Genomic DNA, 22,331 nt, shown 5'->3' with positions numbered 1-22,331 from the left:
AGAGATGCATATTTACTTTGACACCATGCATGGTTTTCTGGATTTGATTTTTGGATACAATGCTATGAAAATGCAAAATTTTCCCCAACAACTTTCACTATCATTTTGAATTTTCTTTAAAGGAATAGTTCAACATTTTGAGAACCAACTATTTGTTTTCTTGCACAGACTAAAGAGCCAATTGGTACCTCTCACTCTGTTCATATGGTACAGGCAGCCACCTGCTAGCTTTGCTAAAAACAAAGTTTGGAAATAAGCAGCTATCCTGGTCCTGCACATTCATAGAACAGTAATAAAATCTATATACCAGCACCTCTAAAACTGACCATTTAACATATTATATCTCAGTTGTTTTGCTACTTTTGGACAGGCCCAGGCTAGCTGTTTCCCCATTTGTAGTCTTTATGCGAAACTAAGCTAACCAGTTGCTGTCTATAGTGTCCTATTTACCATAGAGATGTCTGGAAAGAAAATAAGCATTTCTTAAAATGGGAAACTCTTCCTTTGAGTACTTACATTCATACTTTACATATTTCTATTTGTTTTTTCCACTTTTATTTTCACCCTGTAACACACCTATCAGTTTCATCTTCTCGCAGTAAGAATACATTTTATTTTTTCTAAATGAACACAGACCAGTGAAAACTCTTTCCACACATGTGTGTTCCTGTACACATTCACACACATCAACACACAACACAGATGCCAGTGACCATGCAGTCATTTATGCAGAACACTCAATCAGTGGGCATCATTACTTTAATGGTGACATTCCAACATGTCATTACTTTACATATAAATTATTTATAACAAAGCTTTAATGGAAAATTACACTTCTCTATTTACAACTTCTAAAGTTGGCAGCCAGGTGACATCAGGCTTGCACTCCCCAGTTTTGGGTTTTAGCGCAGGCCATCATTAGCTGGTCGACCTGAAAGTTGAACCCTGACCCCCTGTGGGGCACAGCTGAGGCAAGCTGGTCAAGACTTGGGCCTGAAGGGACTGATCAACAACAATGAACAGATATCATCCAAAGTAGACAGATACATCATAAAAAAAAAAAATATTACTTGATTATGTGTATGTGAGCAGCCATACTGTGTATAAAATAAAAGAGTGGAGAAAAAGCAGAAGGGAAGCAGACTGTAAAAAGCAAACAGACATTACTGTTACACTGATGGCCTCAATAGCTTCCCTCACGTTGCTTTGGGCCCACCCTGAGGTCTCTGAAGTGGCTCGTTAAGCACAGGAACACAGACTCAATTACCCTGGGCAAACACGCCGCTACCGCTCAGTGCTGTGGTGGTTGGCTGCCTGGTTGGCTCTGTCTGTCCCCTGGCCATCTTACACCCGCCCCTCCACCCTGTGCCCCCCAGGCCCCTGCCGTGCAGCGCTGCAGCATGTGAGCCCTCTGTGCTCCGAGTGATAGAGTCAAGCTGTTCCTGCTGAGCGGAGGTCAGGGTCCTTCAGTCAGCACCTCGGTCCTGAACAGAGCACACAGGAATCCCCCTTCCCTCCCTAACCAGGGCTGAAACTCAGCTCTCTCCTCTGGCCCAGGTCCAAATAAACCTGGTACCTCTCTCTCTCTCTTTCCTCTCTCCATCTCCTGGCAGACTGTCACTCCCCTCATCGAAATCATTAATCAGAATGGGCAGATTAGACTTCAAATAAAAATAAACGACACCCAGCAGCCTCCTCTTAGGTCCCGATTTCTGTAGCAACTCACTTTATTGACAGTCCTCCTCTCTCAACCTCCACTTAATAAAACCAAGATGTAAAGCCAGCAGGTTGAACATTTGGGCACTCTGGCAAACTGTGGGGGTCTATTACTGCTTTATTGATATAAACAACTTGCCTTATCTTCAAGGGTGATGACTCCTTAGGCCTAACCTGCCATCCATGGAAATACACAGATAACCCTTATCAGTTTGGCACCAATAAAGCCAGCCTGCTGTCAAACTTCTTCCAAAAGCACATATCTTTTATAGGGATTAAAAGGATTAAATGTGCAACCTGAAAGTATTCAGGCTTATGTTTTATCCAGTGACTACTTTATCCTGTCTTCCATTCTTCCATGCTCAAAAAAGGGAGAACTGGAGGGCAATAGTGCCACCTTTGGGTAAGGTGAAGTATTGCTGCTACAGCAGAGCTTTCACTGCACTATTGTCAATGGGTACGGTGCCCTGGGCTGAGGCTGTGGCATCACAGCTTTTGATGGCACATGTTTGTAGTCCTGCTGTATTATTTCACACATTGGGACGGAGAAGGGAATGGGAGGAAAAGGAAGGGGTCTGGTAAGCCCTAAACAAGCCGGGGACCCCTGGCCACGTCTTCGCTGGCTGGCTGACTGACAGGCGGCCCACTGACTGTTTGTGTGTGTCCATGGGAAATGGGGCGGTGTCGCTGCAGCGACGGCCCTGGGGCTATCCATCAGTGTCATGGAGAGGGTTTGTGGGGGTGTATGGTATGTGTCACCTCCAAGACTAATGGCCAGGAAATACAGCCAGAGAAACAACAATATTTGCAGAATATTTATTCAGAAAAACGTTAGGCCTCAGTCTACGGTTCTCGTACGATTTCAACAAAACCCTGAGCGCAGGCCTTAATCCTGATTGATGAGCCTGTTTATTTAAAAGACGCTCACACTGCGGCCAGAGCTCTCACTAACCTGATCTATAGCCCTGTGCTTTCACAGCATACACTCCCAACCTGCATGCATATGGCATAATCACAGTCTTGGTTGTCACATGGCATGTCAGTGACACTAACCTGGACACCCAGTGATGGCCTGGACTGGCTTATGAAGGGAGTGTGTTGCAGAGGAGGTGCAGCAAGAACGAGGGACAAGGAGAAAGAGCAGAGTAAACCCAGCCTAAGTTCTCTCCTGTGTGCTCACTAGTGTTCAGAGGCCGAGGAGCTTAACCTCAGCAGCCGGTGACCGTGGCGTCCAAGCCCGAGCGCTTTGTGATGTTGACCTTGATCACCTCTTCAGCACAGGTTGGGTGGATGCCTACTGTCTGCAACAGGTGGGAATACGTGGCTCCACACCTGAGACACACACGGACAGAGAGGTCATTCAAGTTGCTTTTACTCACACTCTCTCTAAACCAAACCCCACTCTGCTTTAATAAGTCCTGTGATTTCCTCCAATTGTTCCGTATCAGTTTGTCCTCCATATGATGTGTATCTTATTTTGAAACAAAAGTGAGAAATGATGACTGCCAGCAGTCAGGTGTTCTTAATGATGTTAAAATAAAACTTAGAAAAGAAATTCATTTTACATTTTACACTACATCTCCTAAAACAGACAATTTCTGAGTTTTATTTTGGAGCTTTTTTGTATTTTATCAGTTTTTAACATTCAAATGTTTGATTTGCTGTAAGGAAGTGTTGAGAGAGAGGACTCTAACGTTGAGAGTGCTGAAACACATCAACTCAAATCCAGAATTGTTTGGACGTTGTTCCATAAGACATAATTGCAATAAAAAAAAATCTGGGATTTATTAAACTTACTGGAAGCCCAAAGCAAAGCCCTGTGTGACTTCTCCAGCGTTTGGACCAGTGAAGTGCAGACCAAGGATCTTCTGCTCTCCACCCCGCTCACATATCACCTAAGGAGGCAGTAAACTGAGCTCAAACCAAGGACTTCACAAGGCTTCCTCATCTACGTCTGGCTTTAGCTGTCAAACTAACCACTGTATTTTGGGATTATTTCAAGTCTTCATTCAATTCCTCTTAAAATGTCCTTCAAACAGCAGTCTGAACCCCACCAACCTGCTGCAGGAGGCCCTGCTACTCCTGTCCTTCAACTACATGCATGCACAAACAGTGTGTCTCTCAAACATACTGTGCAAAGAACTAAATTATATGTTATAGTATTAAATGCTAACAAAAAAACCCTCAGGTCTGCTGTGTAATCCTACCTTTAAGTAACACTGGCTGGCATCACGCTCTGCAACAGTGAATTCCAGAGGCTTGTAGAAAGCATGGTAGACCTACACAGACATAAAAACAGAACAAATCATACCAACAGGAGAAATGATATTCAGTGTTCTTGTGGACGTCGAATCTAAGCAGTTCTAGTTCTAGTACTTTAGTCAAAACTCCGAGGGAGGTTCCAGCAGTGATGATGCAGACAATGAGAGAATTAGTTTTACTAATTAAACCCCATGAACATTAGAGATACATTTTTATTGTAGCATAAAACAGTTTTTCTTTAAACATGACCACATTCTCATTCTAATGACTATCTTTTGCTATAAGTGCAATCGCAACACCTTATGAGCACTAATCCAAACACACTGTACAGAATCAGAATAAAAACACCTATGCTGGCTCATGATAGTGATTGATTTCAAAGCCCTCGCTGAAAAACGTGCGTGTCGTGTGTTTTATTCCGCGGGCGAACGTGCCGACACACGTTGTGAGGGCCATGCAGCTGTCGGAGGCCGGCGCTGCAGCGCCTCCTCAGATCTCAGCGTGCCTGTCATCACCCCATACACACCTCAATCAGGCCTCCTGCTCACCTGTCAGTCACAGCGAGCAGCCCCACCTCGCCGGCTAAACCGTTTATCAGCGGCCTCGTGCAGGTGCTGGCTAGCATCTGGCACACCGCTCACGTACGCAAGCACGTAAAATACAGAGCTGCTCGCTGTTGCATTGTATGCTTATGTCAATGTTTGTTCATGGGTTATGGAACATCGCATCTTTTATGCAGGTCGACGGCAACGACAAGCCACTGACACTGTTACAGTCACCACTGTAGACCAATGCGACTGCAGTTTGGTGTTACAGTATATTCTAAAGAATGCAATTTAGAAACATAATTCCTTCTACATTTAATTATAGCAATAATAATGAACAGTTGTTTAATTAATTTCACAGTGAGGAAATTGAGGACTTTTACAGAGCACTTACAAAGTGTGTAATGTGTAATCAATATCTCTGAACAGACTGTTTACATAGTAGTAAAGTTAGAGTGAATTTATATGGAAATTTAAATAAGTCAAAAATCTCTTGATTTTCTGTCTTTCTACTCATTTTAATTTGAAACGTGGACATATGAAGCTTTCATTCAAAATACCACAAGCTTTTTGGAAATATCTACAGTTTGAAGTTCACCACGTACAGCTGTATCATAGGAAAACGTTTTCCACTTCTATCTTACCTCTATGCCGTCTTTTCCGTGCCTCTTCTCAGCCTCTTCCTCAGACAGACCCACACAGCCATACTCCAGGGGGGTGAACACCGTGGTGGGTACCTGAAACACACACACAAAATTAATAGACTGGTTGTTTGACAGAAAATTCGGCGACCATTATTATAATTAAATATTTGTTTCAGTTACTTTTCAAGCAAAAATTACAAATCATTCTTTAGTTCTAGTTTCTCAATGTTCCCTTCCTTGTCATGGGTTAGTAAATATTTGGACTGGGTTTTGGACTAATGGTCGGGCAAAGCACATTCATCACCTTGGACTGTGATAAATCATAATTGACAATTTTCATAATTTTCTGACATTTTATTAACCTAATGATTATCCAATAAACCGAGAAAATCGGCTGATAAGCCAATGATGAAAATAACTGCCAGTTGCATCCCTGCTTAAAAGCCTGACCCTATTTTGACTATTTCTAAACCTTATTTAGGTCTGAAAGTCGTCGTGCATTATGCAGTAATAAGTACTTTTGTCTTGTGCTTCAATACCATTGAGGGAGTTTGAAACATATAATAGAAATAACGACATATTTCAAACCTATTTATTTGACATCAAAAGAACATCCAATAGCACAGACACAATTTGTTGAAGGATAGAGGGAAATGATCAGCTTCTGCGTGTGTGTGTGTGTGTGTGTGTGTGTGTGTGTGTTATGAATCTTACATTGTCGTAGTTCATGAGCTCAGTGCTCTGACCAGCCAGTCTGCGGGCAAGAAGCTTTCCTGCTTTAATGGCTGTTGGGGTCAATTCAGGACGACCCTAAAACAGGAGATGATTGAGTTGACTTCAGTATTTCTGTCCCACAAACACATAAGATCAACATATAATTATTGAAGCCACACATCATTTTAAAGATCTTGCTATAAGTAAGATAATTGTGAAGGCTAAACCATTTCTGACAACACGTTAATAGTCAGTGCAGAAACAGTGTAAACACACTATGAGGGTGGACCATGAGTCAGTGGCTGACATCAGTGCAACATTTAAACTACCTAACACACTTAAAAAAATCTGTTTCTTTGTTTTTGCCTTTATTGTTCTGGATGTCTGCCAAGAGACAAAGGCACAGTCTTAGATATGCACACACACACACACACACACACACACACACACACACACACACACACACACACACACACACACACACACACACACACACACACACACACACACACACACACACACACACACACAGCTGAACGGTGCAGGAAACAGTAAGGCTGCGGGGCAATTCTAAATGCATGACTTAAACCTGTTAAATCACTGCCGCACATCCTGTTGTCCAAAACATCTCCTGCACCTCTGCATGTTTGTGGATTCCAGTAACTGTCATTCGTCATTATAATGCATTTCTTGGCACACTTTTCTTAGAAAAAAAAAAGAACAACAACAAAGCACTGGACAAATTGAGATATCAATCCTCCAACTTAAAAAAAGAAGAAGAATAAAATGCCTCCTTGCTGCTGTGAAAAGCTGACAGACAGATTGGGGTGAAGCACAACTCATCAAAGCCAACTGTCAATCAAGAGGAGTGTGTGTGTCATAAGGGCTGGGAGGCAGGAAGGAAACACACAGCTGGCTGTGGTGAAAAAACAACACTGACATTACGTTCAGCCAGTAGAACTAGTATTAACATGGCTGGTTCAGCTGGGAAAACACAAAGGCAATGCCAGTGATCACATGAAGCCTGGTCAGCCTCGCTAATGCCTGCTTAATGCTCAGTCTTCTGCCAAGTACTGTATGTGTGCACAAATAAATAACCCACCTTTAAGATAATGCTGATTATTTGGTGCAATAACTCTGCTCATTCCTATATTATGTCACAATCATTGGATGTGCAACGCTCAGTTTGTGGCAAACTAGATGTCAACAAAACACAATAATTCAAATTAAGACTAATAATCATATAGTGGTCTTCCACATATATTCATCTATGCCATCCATCGGGGCTGTTTGTGCTGTTAGTGTGTCCTCTGTTCACAAGGCCTACCTCGCCGATGTCACCGAAAGCGTAGATGTTTGGCACCGAGGTGGATTCGTCAGCACCCACAACTATTTTCCCCGTTTCCTTGTTGAGTTTCACACCAAGCTTGTCAAGGCCCAGGGCTTTGGTTTCAGGCGCTCTGCCTGAGTTCAATGGAAGGAAACAACACAAGGAGAATATTACATTACATCTCAGGAGAGACAGAGGTGCAGGAGAGGAGAGAGGCTCTCTGTGCTGTGTTCACAACACACTCTGTGTTTAAGGCTCCCACTGCTCGTCCAACACAGACAACTTTGTCCAAGAATTAGAGAATTATCAAAAAACCTGGCAGAAGCTGCAAACAGGGGGTTTATCTGTAAAGCAGTGCTTTGAGCTAAATACCAATGTCAACATGCTAACATGGTCACTGTGACAACGCTAACAAGTCGGTGCTTGCAGGAATAATGTTTACCATGGTCACTAGCTAAGTTAGCCTTTCAGCATGCTAACATTTGATAATTAGCACAAAACTGAACTGAGGACTGAGATAGATGGCAATGTATAATATATTAGTTTGACAAGTATTTGGTCATAAAGAAAAATTGAGATTTTGACCTGATGGTGCTGCTAGATGGAAGGAAACCGCAAACTTGTCAAGATAGTTCAATCACAACCAAAACTGTCATGTGTCACTAGAAGAACAGTCAGTGGGAAACCAAAGTCTTGGTGATTCATCCTGTGGGGAGCCTGACCGTCTGTAAAAATACACAGAATTCCATCTAATAGTTGTTGAAATAATTCAGTCTGAATCAAAGTGATGGAAATTAGCTAGCACGGCTAAAAATGTCAAACTTGCTGGTGCCAGCCATTAAAATGAGAGGATTTTCTGATTTTTTTGGTTTCATGTCATTGTCAATGAAAAAACAACCCAAAATGAACATCTGGCCAGTGAAGTGTGTATGTGTGTGTGTGAGAGAGACAGAGAGAGAGAGAGAGAGAGAGAGAGAGAGAGAGAGAGAGAGAGAGAGAGAGAGAGAGAGAGAGAGAGAGAGAAAGAAACTGATGAGCAGCTGGGAATGGGTATCCCACTGACCCCCAGGACACCCCAATGTGTGATTTCTGACACTTCCTGGGGGACAGCTGACTGATGCTGTCGACGGTGCGTCTCTATGGTGATGGTGCGTGGACCACTCGCTCCCCCTCCTCGCCATGGCTCCTCACAACCTGCCCGGGTAGCATAATAAACACCCAGCCTTGAGCTACTCATGTAGATGCTATCGGACAGCAAAAATAACAAACCCCCGAGACCCTTTTTCCTGGCTGGAGCCAAAGAACAACCCCCCCCCCCCCCCCCCAGACCAGGGGGGCTACATGGACCGGTCTAGTGCTCCACAGCATGGGTGGCTGACAGCGATGGAGAGCATATGGGAGGAGGAGAGAAGGGAAGCTGGGCAGTCATGACCATGAGTTGTTCTTGTATCTGCTGACAATGATACTATAGTGCGTTATAAACTACTTATTAAGTGTTTATGTATTTAAGTAATAAATGCTAAAAACAAAAGGAAAGAATAAAACCTGAGTTTTAAGCGAGCTTGTGTCAAGCAGTCTACATCCTGTTTCAACAATATATATCTGTAACTGGAGCTTTAAATACTTGTTATATTCTGCTTCAAAAATATTGAATTTCAGCATCATTTCCTGTAAAAATACCAGTAACAGCTGACAAAATCCATATTGGTCAGATATGAACGGTAAGTTTAGACTTTCTCTAGATATCTGGCCTTCCTATCTGCAGCTCCAGTCACTGCTGTACTGTAGCAGCGACCACAGCTCCATTGTACGGCGAGGACACAACAACAGCGAGCTGGCTGATAAGAGACTTGGTCTGAGCTGAGACCAACACACACACATACACACAGCACACACAGACAGCGTGTGTGTCCAACAGATAGGCCAACCTGAACAAAGCCTGTTGTGACATTAAGAGGAAGCCTCCAGACCGCTCAGCTAATTAGCCACAACAACCCTCCACAGCTGAAATGAGAGCTGGACACTTATCTGATCAATCAAATGAACAAAGACAAAAGGGAGCAAACTGTTTTTCTTTGTACAGGGTGCCAAAAATTGATTTTGTGTTCTATTTCAGGCCAAAAAAGATTTTAAGATGCAAATCGATAAAGAGGTTAGTAACTGTAGAGAATATCTGCAGCGTCTGTGCATATTAAAAGATGTCAGTGGGAGAGGAAACATCATGAAAACTTTTATTTGAGAGGACAGTTTGCAACTTAATTCAACACAGCGTGGCTCTACTCATCTGTGCAGGAGCTCTGTCAGCCGTTACAAACAGAAACACTGCTGCCAGACTTTAAAGGCCCTGAAATTTCCACAATCAGCTTCTTACAGCGAGAAGCTGTATTCTCTCAAAGTTAGAAGAGTTTGGAGATTTCTGCATTTGTGCCTCCGTCTGTGCAGAGCTCGGCTGGAAAAAGGGGGATATCTTCTACCTCTGTGCGCCAGTCAGACATTTGAATCAAAATGTGATGACAGTTGTGGGTTCGTTTGTTTATGTTGTCAGGACTGTCCATCAAACCTGCTCACATCATGCTCACACAGTCCTGTCTACTCTAAATAAAACCTAAAAGTGTTTTTCTCAAACTTTTACTGCTTGTTGCTCATTTAGTGCTGCATATTTAATGTTATAGAGTAATACTAGAAAATTTTAAATGTTCAGGAGCTTTAAAAAAGATCAAGTCTAGAAGTTGATTTTAAAATGGAAATTGGAATTTCTACGTCAAAACCTTTCAATTCAGACATTTAAAAGCAGACTCGTACAGCGACCGCTTGGCTGCACATTGATGTAAACTCAAAAGAAAAGGGGACAGTGATTTCAAAATAAAACAAAAAAAGAAAAATCCTTTTTAACTTCCTTGTTTACTAAAATGCTCATATCTTAATTTGATAATATAATATTGAATTGTGCTGTTTTTATTTCTAGATGTTCAGTTTCATAAAGTACTGGTCAGTCTGCAGAAAATTCTTTTCAAATTCTAGTTCTTGATTGTACAATTGCAAACCCACATGGTAATACAGACAGACTGAGAGACAAAAGAGCAAAATTCAGGAATGTTATCAGTAACTGAGAAAATTTACAGGAAAATGTCCTCTAAAAAACTAGGAAATGCTGTTAAATGAGTACTGCAGAGCACAGTGTGGAGGAAGAGTAATGTGCCCACTGTCTGCATGCAGACAGGAAGCCTGGAAATGTTCTGTTTCCTGGTGTGTTTCTGCGGGCACACCTGGACGGGGGAGCGGCCATGAGGCCAGGAAGGAGCAGGGGAAAGGTGGAGGGAGGCAGGACCGTGGAGAAGGATGTGGAGGACAGTGGTGATACTGTCCCCCGGTCCCCTTTGGCCTTTAATAACTCCACAGAGGCCTGGGACCCTGCCTGGCCCCTAGTGTAAGGTCACAGTAAAAGGAAGTGGCCTTGTACTCATAACTCCTGCATGCTCACATCAAAGAGCAGAGGCCACGTTCTTACTGGTTCTCACTAACTTGCATGGGAACAAAAGCTGTCAGGGATATAGCTGGATCCTTCATAGCTAGTAGCACAAACACAAGGATGCTGCTGCTGGTGTTACGACAACACCAGGAAACCCTTTTAATACGACTGTTTCCATATAAGAGGACGGAACTTACAATTGTGGTGATGAGGTGCTGTTGGACTAACTAATAACAACAAAAACTAAAAAATTATTTGCTGCATTTAATGTAAAATGTAATGAAAGAGGCTCAAAACAGGCTAAAATACTTCATAGTTTGGTACGCTGTGGATTGGAATTGAAAAGAATTTAAATGTCGAGTACTTCGTTGAGTTTGAGTTGAATGAATATGGGAAACATAAGGGCTGACACATGTCAGGACACCTACTGATACATGCACTCAATGCAACTGTCATCCTCACCAGCAGTGAGACGATGTGGGAATTGAGCCACGGGAGGAAAGAACGTACGTCATCTCAGCTGCAGGGTCACGCACATCCTTGTCGCTGTCACACGCATAGAGCAGGACAGGACCCTCTCTCCCTCCCACTGCACTCACACAAAGCTACAGTCTGGTAAAGTGGGCACTGGAAAAGCCTGGTCGTCAGCTTTTCAGAAGCACTGCCCTGTCTGTGAAACCACTCAACACAAATAAAGCAGCGGCACTTGACGGACCGTCCCTCAATTGTTACTCTCAGTGCTGGTGGAAGAGGAGAAGTAAAACAGATAGAAGAGAATGAATGAATGAGAAAGAGGAGGAGGAAGGCTGGCTGTAATGGCAGGCAGAGGGCCACAGGCAGGGATGGCAGTGACAGATGCGAGGTTGGTTTCCGCAGGGCTGGCACGGGCAGGAAGGCCCAGAGAGGGAGAACAAAGAGGGGAACGCGGTGACCCTGTGCCTGGGTGCATCCTGCCCAGTCCTGGCCCTCTAACCAGAGAGCTAGAGCGCCATGGTGGGTGATTAACACTTCCCCCAGCCATTCCCATCACTCAGGCTTTATTACTTTGTTTTCAGCCTTGATTCCTCTGCTATCTGCTGACAGTGCAATCTATTGAGGATGACGGTGAGACTGATGGTGGCAGGGAGAACAGACACACTAGTGTTTTATTTCAGGGAGATATATGGGAAACAATATGGATGGTGTGTTCCACGTAACTTAAAAGAGGGGTTAAGGAGTTCATTACTGGACTGTACTGTAGTGTGAAGCACATCCATTCACTGTCAGTGTCGCTGTATAACCACAAAGTAGATTTGGTAATCAGTCAGGAGTTTTAAAAAGCGATTCATAAAAAAAGACTGTTGTTGTGGCAAGGTGGCTTCATAACTGGAAAAAATTGCAACTAAATACTTCAGTCTCAAGCATCTCAAGACTTCTGCCTTGTGTCCAAGTCCTTTACACACTCCTCTACTATTGTGTTCATAAGCAAGACAATGAGCCTCTACCACTTCAGGGATGTTATTTAACTATTCTTTTCTTCATTATCACATGAATTCAGGCTTCTGTCAAATTCAAGTGAACTGACTCCACACAGACTCACCAACTGCCCATAACACGGAGTCGTAGGTGTCCTTGTGTTCGTCGCCCGTGTGAGTGTCAGTCCAGGTCACCTGCAGAGCTCCTGAGGACAGTTTGTCCACTCTCTTTGGGACACACTTCCATGCGAACTTTGTCCCGTATGCCTCCATGTAGTCTGTGACTAGACCTGCCATTTGCTGCAGAAACCAAAAGAGGATATCCACCTTCAAACATGACAAAAATCAATATCGTGATGTTTTCAATATGCAGACTGAGGTTCAGGGAGCAATACCTGATCAAACCCCCGGAGGGCGATGCTGCGAACCATCACCGTGGTGTCCAATCCAATGCCGGTGAGGAAGCCTGCACACTCCAGAGCCACATCTGAGGAACACTAGGTTGAGGATTACAGTGCTTTAGTGTGTACAGTTGCACCTGATGTGTGGCCATAACACATGACTGAATCTCAGGCTGATAACTTATCTTAAAGGTCTCAATGCAGCACTGCAGACATGCCACACTGAGTTTAAAACAAGTGCAAAGACATAATCAGAAAAACTTTTTGAAATTGGCCTGATGCTATTTTTTATTTAGCTAATAACTTTACTCTTTCTCTTCTGAACACCAGTTGTCACACTGTGGCTCCATTTACAAGCTGTCTGTCAGACAAAGGATACAGCTGGCTCCAACCACGAGCCTGCAAGACACACAGAGAGCAGACACGCTGTGACGAACTAATAATACAACAAAACACATTTCATCGTTTTTGCAGCACACTTTGGCCAAATAAAATAAAGCAAGTCCACAGTTGAAAATGTTGACTTAAAATCCAAGAATTAGAGAGGTGATGAATTACAAACCTTCATAAACTCAGAGGGAGGTGAAGAGGTGTGAAGAGAATGTAGAAAACAGGGACAGAAAAAGCTGTGTGTGTGTGTGTGTGTGTGTGTGTGTGTGTGTGTGTGTGTGTGTGTGTGTGTGTGTGTGTGTGTGTGTGTGTGTGTGTGTGGTCCAGGTGAATCACACTTGTAATCCAGCCCTGAGATCAGTGGCGTTGAGGAGGGCTAATTGCCAGTGTTTAAGCTAATCCCTGAAGATGGGGTGTGCCATGTTCAGGGCTCAAGTCCACACATCAGCCAGCTGAGTGATGCCCGTCACCCGCATGCATGAGGCCCCTCTCTCCCTTGTTTTTACCTTTCCAACCCAGACCGGCTCCCCTCAGGTCTGCTCCACCTGACAGCTCGGGCGGCCTGCGGCACATCCTGCCACTTGTCCATGCTAACACTAACCACTAAAAGCCCCGGTGCCCATTTTCTCTGTGTCTGTGTAATGCACAGCTGCACTTAGCACGTATTGTGAAGTGGCTTAAAGAAGATTAGGCAAAGAGCTTTAGCTTGATTCTACACTTTCATCACTGAGAAACCGTCTCCTTTCCCCTCACCCTTATTCCTTCCCAATGTACACCAGTCTGGAGTCTGGAGTGTACAGCTGCTACATTTTTCAACTAAGAGCTGATGGTACACAGCCTTTACAACCAGTCTGATCCCTTTCAACAAATGCAATATGTAGGGGACATGCAGGCATGAAACAGAAGCAATGACAGAGTGAAAATGTTCATCCATCAGTCTTTGTGTCCTACAGGCAAAATATTGTATTATTATTGAATAGAAAAAAAAATGAAGCACCAGCTGTTAATCAGCAGCTGGACAGCCTCTCCAGCAGCTGGAGACATTCCCAAAAACAAAGAGACTAATGAACTCTGTGCTTTCTGATGGAACATTATGCACAGCAGAACAATGAACTAATGATCTGTGCACACTGGTTTTTTTTGTCATTTTCCTTAATACACCTTAACAAAAAAACAATGCAAGTAAAGCCTGTGAAGACCTTTTGAAACACAGGGGACAATTACATCCAGGTCAGTACACCTGCATACCTTGCAGTACTACATGCATACACTGTTTCGGTGGTCTCAGGGGAATCTTGCTTTAACAATTTGATTTTTAAAGTTAGGAAAAGTCAGTTCAGCATACAGTACTGCGCTGCCATTAGCAGCTGCACAAAAATGTAGTGCCTCTAATCCATTTCCTGTTCCTCACTTTGATTTTTATCCATGTCTTAGACAAAGTGCCAAATGGATTAAAGAAAACATCACAGGGAAAACTGTAAAGTGAGAAAAAGGGAGCCTCTCTGGTCCATATGTGTTGTATCAAAGTAGAAAAGCCGCCGCGAAACATACAGAAATGTTATAAAGCAAGTGAAGATTGGCTCCTGACAGCGGGGCGGTTGGGAGCTCAAGAGAACACTTCACTGAACCCACAACTCCTAAGGAAGGAGGTCTGTGGCAGCCTGTTAATCATTAAATCTTAAATACATCCATTAATGAATCTACTGTCGAGTAAAAAACAAAAACAGACAGATTTAAATTTGCATGCATGTCACCACAGAATACTTTAGATTTCTGCGTTGTAACACACACTCAAAGACATCTTCCAAAGAGCGCTGTCATGTGTTTTTAGAGCAGAGAAGCTTCTGAAATGGTATTGAGAGCATGAGAGGCTGTAATTACCATAAAGACTAAAGAACAAATCTGACATTTGTTCAGAATTTCTTCAGAAGTGTGTCAGATAGGCAAGCGGTATTATTCACTAATGTCAATGTGTGATAAATGAAATACACACTAAGTTATGTGTTTCAACAGGAAGCATACGCATAGACTGTTTTCCAAATGCTCTGTGTTGCACTAGCTTTACTTTAAACAACTGTCAGGCCAATGGACTTCTACTTCTACTGAATTTCCATTTAGTCTGCAGGACTTTCTGTCTATGTTGATGCATTGGTCTGCTCATTAGGTGTGGCAGGGCTGCTGCGTTGCCTGTAAGCCTGTGTATTGTTGAGACCATGCTGGGTGCCGTGGGACATTCTGTTACACTGTTCCTGGTTTTACACAAGCACAGACGGCACGTACGCAAAAGAGACCCTGTGACTGTTTTCTCTCTCTCCAAATGCTGGGAAGTTATGCTGGAGCCATCTGTGGTGCTTTGCTGAAACTGCTGAAAGTGATTCCCAGGAAGTGCGGTCCTGGTCCACTTTACAACCCAACGCAGTTAGACCCACAACACAAACACTCACACTGCTTCAACTCTTTCAAGCACTGGCCTATCCCCAGACCAGTATCACAGTCCCGCTGGCACGTGCTCGGCGCTTTCTCCTGATAGCACCGCGATGGCAGCCAGCGCTGGGCTTCAGCCCTGGAGCTAAATCTGTCACTCAGGTGTGTATGTGCTCCAAGACCCATTAGACACTCATCACTCGCCTGGACCCCCTCCTGCACCAGCGCTGCCGGCAAAAGCAGCCTCTTGGACTTCACCTGCGCAGCTGACAGCTCAGCAGGACAACAACATCTTCGGCTAGAGCGTGCATAGTTTAGCACCCTCAAAGAGGAAGCTAAAGCTAATGCTGACCCCTGACAGCCTGCAGGGAGGTAGAGGACTCCACTCACCATCACACTCTGACATCAAAAGGCTTCCTGAGCTCAAGTGTCTCTGAGTGGATAATTCTGCTGCATTCATACAAAGGTGTTTTGTTTGAATGGGTGAATACTACAGTGGTAATTGTTTAAGGAGCATTGTTGACTATAAATGATTTTGTATTGCCACCAAGTGGTCAACAATCTGAATAGCATACATATCACTATACATTGGAACACCACACATTTTGGAATCAACATTACAGCGGGAGTGATAGTGCTGCATACCCATCACCAAAATTACACAAGCACTGATGATCACTGGAAAAGGAACATAATTAAAAACAATTAAAAACTGCCCCTGGTGCAGACAGCCTTGATACGTATGACGCTTAAAAACCAGAATCATTATTTCCGCCGATCTGTCACCATGAAGCAAACAACAACCACAACCCAGGTACACCACAACCACTCGTCACCGTCTGCGCATTGTGCCAAGAGGAAACATCAGGGAAAGACCAATTAACCAGGTGATGACAGGGGCTAAATGGCTGGATTAAAGGGCTTGTTCTGTAAAGGTCAGGATGCACGCCGCTAATCTGAATCATGAGGCGAAGACAGGCTGACAGGAAGGGAGAAAAACAAACTGCATGTCGCTGATGAATGATTACAGTGCGTGACAGTGGGACGTGTCATGTCAGCGAGCGAGGTAGTGATGAGTTAGAGCAAGGCATTAATACTGCAGAGGTTAGAGGTTCTCTTCCCCTTGTAGCTCACTGTATAGAGAACGATGCCAGCAAAGCTATACATATACTAAGAGGCATACGTTCAAGGGGGAGATTAGTGCATGCAGACCATTGTCACAGCATAGTGGTTAATAACAGATACATATAATATAATATAATGTGGGATGTGTATGTGTATGTGTGTGTGTAGGCAGGTGGAGGGCGTCCTCACGTTTTCCCAGGCGACTTATTCATCCAGAAGATGTCGTCACTGGTGATGCCATGCTCCATTGCTCCAGGGACCTGTAACAAGTTAAAGCTGTGAACAGAACTATCCAACCAGCTATCAACACATCTATCAATGATGCTACACACAACAAACACTTTGCTCTCTGAAACTTCTGATCTTTTGTGTGTCAAGGCTTGTGTGTGTGTGCCATCGTGACAGGCCTTCAAACCACTTTCTACATTACTTAGTGGTTTTGGCTACTCTCCTGCCGCAGGGTGTCTCTTTCTCGTTTGTTTGCCTGCGTGGTAACCAATCAACCAAACAACACGTTCTGGCAGAGAAAAGGCAAACCGTCTTGGGGAGAATGATGGTGGTAATGTTACTTACATTTGTGGGGTACTTGGGCCGCCCCCCTGTGGCGATCACAATGTTCTTGGCAGTCAGGATCATCTGTATGAGACAGGGGGAAATGTAAAGCACCAGCCTTTGTTCATATCCTTCAAAAAACAAGGAAATGTCAAATGAAAGCAAGTGGTCTCCACAGTATTCTGCATTAAAGTGATGATGGAAGCACTGTGAAATCACTGCATCACATAACAGCACTGTCAGCAGGTACAGAGGCGTCCATAGATTCAAAAGCTGCTTGAATTCAAATATTGTACACATGATTTCATAATTGGGCAGCAGAGAGAAACATTTAAAATGCACATAAATCCAAATTTAATATTGTACTGTACTAATGAGAAGAGGAAAATAAATAAGAAAGTAAAAATAGAGTTGTTGCAAAATTTAATTCATGTTGTGATTAGAAATACATACATATAATAATATATCACCAACTACATAGGTGAATGAGCAGCCCACCTCTTTCCCTGCTTTAGTTAGGCCTTTAACAGTGTGTTCATCCACCAGGCTTCCTTTGACGTTCAGATACTTCACTTTCCTGCAAGACAGACGATAAACAGCTGGGTGCTCCTGGTGGTGCATGAAGCTGCTGTAGTAGCCGTAGTGCTGTGGATTTTCTCGTATCCCCCATCGTCGTTTCTCTCAACTATTTCCGGCTAATTCCCTCGGTACAAGCTCTACATGTCATCTCTTTAATCTGCTGAAACCCGAGGTGACTCAAACATAACTCAACATTAACAAAGTGAATTGAAAAGACACTGACAGCAGAGGCTGCGGAGGACAGGGGACATAAAATAAATGTTTGAGCTTTATCTGTTTATGGATCAGCATCATACACACTGAGCAGGGATGCAGAGGCCATGGTATGAAAAGAGTTATCATACATGTACATTTGCCAATATACTGTATTGAATTCTACCATATTACCAAAGTTTCTATCAAGTTTCATGTCTGTCAGGACATAATATTTAAGAAATTAATATAAAAAGCACAAAACAAAAATACCCTTATGTCATTGTAACTGATATTATTACTATTATTATTGTAATTATTATTACAGTGTAATACCGTACACCGTAATTCCGGTTGGTTCCCCTTTAAGAGGCACAGTTCCAGTCTCCAGGGGGTGAGGATGATGAGAGCCAGCAGAGACTTATTAATTAATTAATTAATTTGTACTCAACATAAAGAGGCCGTGCTGCTGCCATGTAGAAACTGTATTTTGAAAAAACCTGATTGGAACTGATTGTTGGAAGTTACACTTAATATTAATCACATGTAATTTCAGTTTACTCAAGCTCACTGTTAAGTACTACTCACACCAACAGAGCTTTATTGCTTACAGGAAAATCTAACTTAAGTATTACTGATTACAAGTGGAACATTCATTTAACATCTGCGCTCCTTTTCATGAAATTTCTAATTAATAAACTTGTGTGAAATGACTCCTTTGCACTGTGGTTAGACACATTACTAATGTGCTGAGTCCAAGGAAACAATGTCATTAGACTGAAAACATGTTAGCTTAAACTTGGGCGCATTCACACCGTGGTTAACACCCACCCCCCAGTTTGCCCTCCAGCCAGCCTCTCAATCAACATGTGGTCGTTCACTCTCAATCCTTCAGCTGTGTACCAACAGAAATGTGCAGCCTTCAGCAATAGTTCACGTCATAAAAATGAGGAAAAAAAGTTGAAGAAAAACCAACCTGAATATAAATATCCCATCATTTTAAACCTAACCGTTTTGAGGGTGTGTCATGGAGAAGGCGTGTCGTGTAGTGCTTACAGACAGACCTACTTGTACACCATCGTAAGATGACGTAATGAGAAGAGCACTAGTCGCAATTAAGCACATTTACTCTCTCGAAAAAGGCAAAAACCAAAATCTTTTTTGTGAAATGTAAGGGTTTTTTTTTTTTATGTTTTTGCCGTTTCCACCAACATGTCCTCCTGTAATCCTTCAAAGTGTGCATAAAAATACATTGATGGAAACACGGCTAACGCTGCAGTGAGGGAGAGGTGTGACACCATAAGTGGATGAGATGACACACACATTTACATGCCAGTAAATACAATGAATAAAGTGAAAGCATAGCTGCTATCACTTACTTGTCCTGCAGCTGAACTCTGTGACCCCAGTTCAGAGACCTGACGTGGTTCTGAACAGCCTCCGCCATGGTGGCCCTGGAACACACAGCAGAGGTAAACACTGAACACACCCGACCACAGCACGCAGAGGAAAAGATGCTTCATGCTGCGCCTGCGTTCACCAGCACTCACTTTGGGTGTGTTGGCTCACAGGCATAATAAAAGCCACAACACCATATATTCAAATCATGTTCTGACAAACTATAATTTCAGCTAATTATTTTAATTACTTTATCCATTAATGCAATTTTCACATAACTCGCAATTTTGGTTTTGGTCTTTCAGGCAGCTTCTCTTTGGACATTTTTATTCTTTTGTAACAGCAGAGTTTAAGACCTAAAAAATAAAGTTACAGCATCGATCCCACTGCCTTTAGAGAATTTAACCACAAGTAGTTTCTCTGTCCTACTGCAAATGCATCACTAGATGGAGGTGTTTAGCCACTGAACGTACCAGTCATGGCAGACTGGCTCGGGGATCTGCCAGCCATACTTCTTGGAATCTTTGACTGCAGTGCCAAGCAGAGCAGCCTGGTGCATGAGTTTCTTAGGAATGCAGCCAACGTTAACACATGTCCCACCAAGACCCCACTTGGTACCTGTTTGGAAAGCAATTCCAAGGGCTTTAACAGCGGTGTCTTTACATCTACAGACCAGAGGCAGTGTTGTGTAATGAACTTGTATAACAGGCTCACAAACATGTACTTTACCTTTAATTGATGGCTCCACATAATCTAAAACAGCAACTTTCTGTCCCACCTGTGCGGCTGTGAATGTGGATATAATGTAAGTGCATTATTAGATAGATGTCACAGTGCAGAGGATATATTCCCAAACATTAAGGAGTAACAGGCACTCACCTTCTTTGGAACACGCAAGGCCTCCTGATCCACCACCAATAACCAGCAGGTCATAGTCATACTTCCCTGGATGAGCATTATTACATGATGAAGAGGAGACAAGGCAGAACTGAGTTTAGTATGAAACCATTAGAGCAGCATTCACCTCACACATAAAGCCTTCTGTGCCATCTATCGACTTCTCAGCACACTGAACTCCAACCCTCCAAACAACTAATCGATTCATCGAGAAAATAACGGGCAGATTAATTGACAGTGAAAGTAATTAGATTCAGCTGTAAAGAATAGCTTTTAGTATTAAATCCATTGCTCGTCATATAATTCCTCCAGGATATGGAGGGCGGCAGCGAGCGGCATTAAATGTTGACAGTTCGGTAAAATAAGGTCTGTTTGTTAGTTTGCTGGATCATAAGGAAAGTTTAACTCGGGTGGACGTTATTTACAGTCACTGACGAGGTGAAGATAATCAGCAGATCAGCAGTCACAGCTGCGCTGATGGTTTGTAAGTTCACTGTGAGCTTACGGAAACACGTCCAAGTATTAGCCTGGTCCCGTTCAATTCTCCGTATCTACACAAAATATGTGAACATCACAGTGTTACCTGTCAGGTTTCTTGTCAAAACATGCAAACAGTTAGTCCTTTTCCACCGGTGCCTGCCCCTACAGAAGGCAGCCATGTTTTTATTATGAAAGGACCCTGGCCGGGTGCGGGGTGACTGGAGACCTGCCTGAAAAGAAATGGATCGTGCGCAGTCGAATCGAATTAATTTAAATTAACAGAATGGGATATTGCTGAGACTTAGTCCAAATTATTGATATTTTTATGTACATAGTTGACACGTAAAACATAGAATTAACATGAAAATTGTTACTTCCTTAAGTGCAAACAATATGTAAGAAATGTACAAACACTGGCTAATATGATTGAAACTTATTATATGAGCAAATTGTTTTTCACTATGCTACCACACAGATGTATCAGCGCTTCTGAAAATAACAGAATTACAGAATAACAGAAATCCTGCCATAAAAGCAACAGCTCACTAAAGGCATCAGTGAATAGATCATTAGTCATTAAGATTGTGGCATTCAGTTTTCCTACATCCTTTTCTGTACATGCTGTATATGTTGCAGCAGGAAAAACAAAGGTGTAAATGATAATATTCACGATGGCGTCTTGGTCCAGGGCCCTGCTGAGTGTGCTGCAGTCTACTCTCACAGCTTCCTGGAGCACCTAATGGAACTGAGCCATCTTTAAGATTATTAGATCCTCCTGTGGTTCTTCTGTAAATGTCAGGCATCAAAAGGGTCTATACATGGTACACACACAGGAGATACGGTGTTTGTTGATATTACCATTGGCAATGGTAAGCAGCAGTGACTATTTTGTCTTTGAAAGGTCAAACATAATAGCTTCAAGTTTAGATTTGTTTCACACTATATTTACACCCACAAATGCTATCAACAGTCATCCATTTATGTGATTAACAAATTTATCAAGACAGGACAAGGCTTTTGAAGACATTTTTCCAGATGCCTCTCAATCTAACACCACCACCTTTCATAAAGATTTTAGAACTGTCACTTGTTGGCTCATATTCATATAGTCTCTTTATTATTATTAATTATCCAGAGATAAAATTGGAGCAACAATTTCTATGGTGGACGTTGTACCTCCTGCTTTCATGAAATACAACCAACAAAAATAAGGCAGCTAAAGATTCACACACCAGCTGTGGGGATTTAGTGGTAATTCAGTGGAGGCTATTGCTTTCAAACACTGAGGCTTGAATGGCCCTGGCCATCAGGTTTACTGACACCACGTTACTGCTTCATCCTATCGTCTAAGTAGATGATTCGACCTACACGCACAACGCCGCCAGTGTGGCGGACCAAGAGCGAACATAAAACAATCTAATAAATAGTTCTCAGCGACAGAGTGTCTGTATGAGTTTTAAAGAATTTCATATTGAATCCTTTTAACGGTCTGTTCATCTAAAAAAGACAAATGGCTTAACATCTCTGATTTCTGCTGCCACTCTGATAATACAGTGGAGATGAACTTGAATTTGTCCTCCCCATTTCTCTGGATAATCTACAATCAAATGTATTCAGACGTTCATAAGTTACAGTGTGTGCACCACAAATGAAGTTCTATTTTTGTAATTCAGGTGAAATGACCTTTTAAAAATTCTGGCGTGGGCTGTAATGAACATTGTTGCCTCTCTAAGGCATGTGATCATGACTTCAGACCCTG

The 22,331-nt window shown here is 42.8% G+C and overlaps 1 protein-coding gene across 1 annotated transcript; it reads right to left on the bottom strand.

The window, feature by feature from the left end:
• Nucleotides 1-741: 741 nt before the first annotated feature.
• On the bottom strand, nt 742-20,756 carry txnrd2.2 (thioredoxin reductase 2, tandem duplicate 2). The gene is made up of 17 exons (XM_070964670.1): nt 20,676-20,756; nt 20,075-20,140; nt 19,925-19,981; nt 19,669-19,813; nt 19,177-19,251; nt 17,525-17,603; nt 17,048-17,110; nt 16,664-16,734; nt 12,915-12,934; nt 12,530-12,621; nt 12,260-12,434; nt 7,209-7,345; nt 5,882-5,977; nt 5,168-5,260; nt 3,924-3,995; nt 3,514-3,611; nt 742-3,048 (listed from the first exon to the last, which is right to left on the bottom strand). The coding sequence occupies exons 1-17, from the start codon at nt 20,749-20,751 to the stop codon at nt 2,925-2,927; spliced, it is 1,539 nt and encodes a 512-aa protein (XP_070820771.1). The 5' UTR covers nt 20,752-20,756; the 3' UTR covers nt 742-2,924.
• Nucleotides 20,757-22,331: the final 1,575 nt, after the last annotated feature.

The sequence above is a fragment of the Chaetodon trifascialis genome, chromosome 6, assembly GCF_039877785.1.
Source record: "Chaetodon trifascialis isolate fChaTrf1 chromosome 6, fChaTrf1.hap1, whole genome shotgun sequence".
Lineage (NCBI taxonomy): Eukaryota > Metazoa > Chordata > Actinopteri > Chaetodontiformes > Chaetodontidae > Chaetodon > Chaetodon trifascialis.
Note: the sequence above shows the minus strand (reverse complement) of the source record. Positions and strands in the feature narration are given on the sequence as shown.

Coding starts and splice junctions, on each gene's coding strand:
- txnrd2.2 (XM_070964670.1), bottom strand. CDS start 20,751: ATGGCTGCCTTCTGTAGGGGCAGGCACCGGTGGAAAAGGACTAACTGT. Junction 19,814..19,924: donor TGTGGAGCCATCAATTAAAG/GTAAAGTACATG, acceptor CTTTCCAAACAG/GTACCAAGTGGGGTCTTGGT. Junction 12,935..16,663: donor AATAAGTCGCCTGGGAAAAC/GTGAGGACGCCC, acceptor TGTGTCTTGCAG/GCTCGTGGTTGGAGCCAGCT.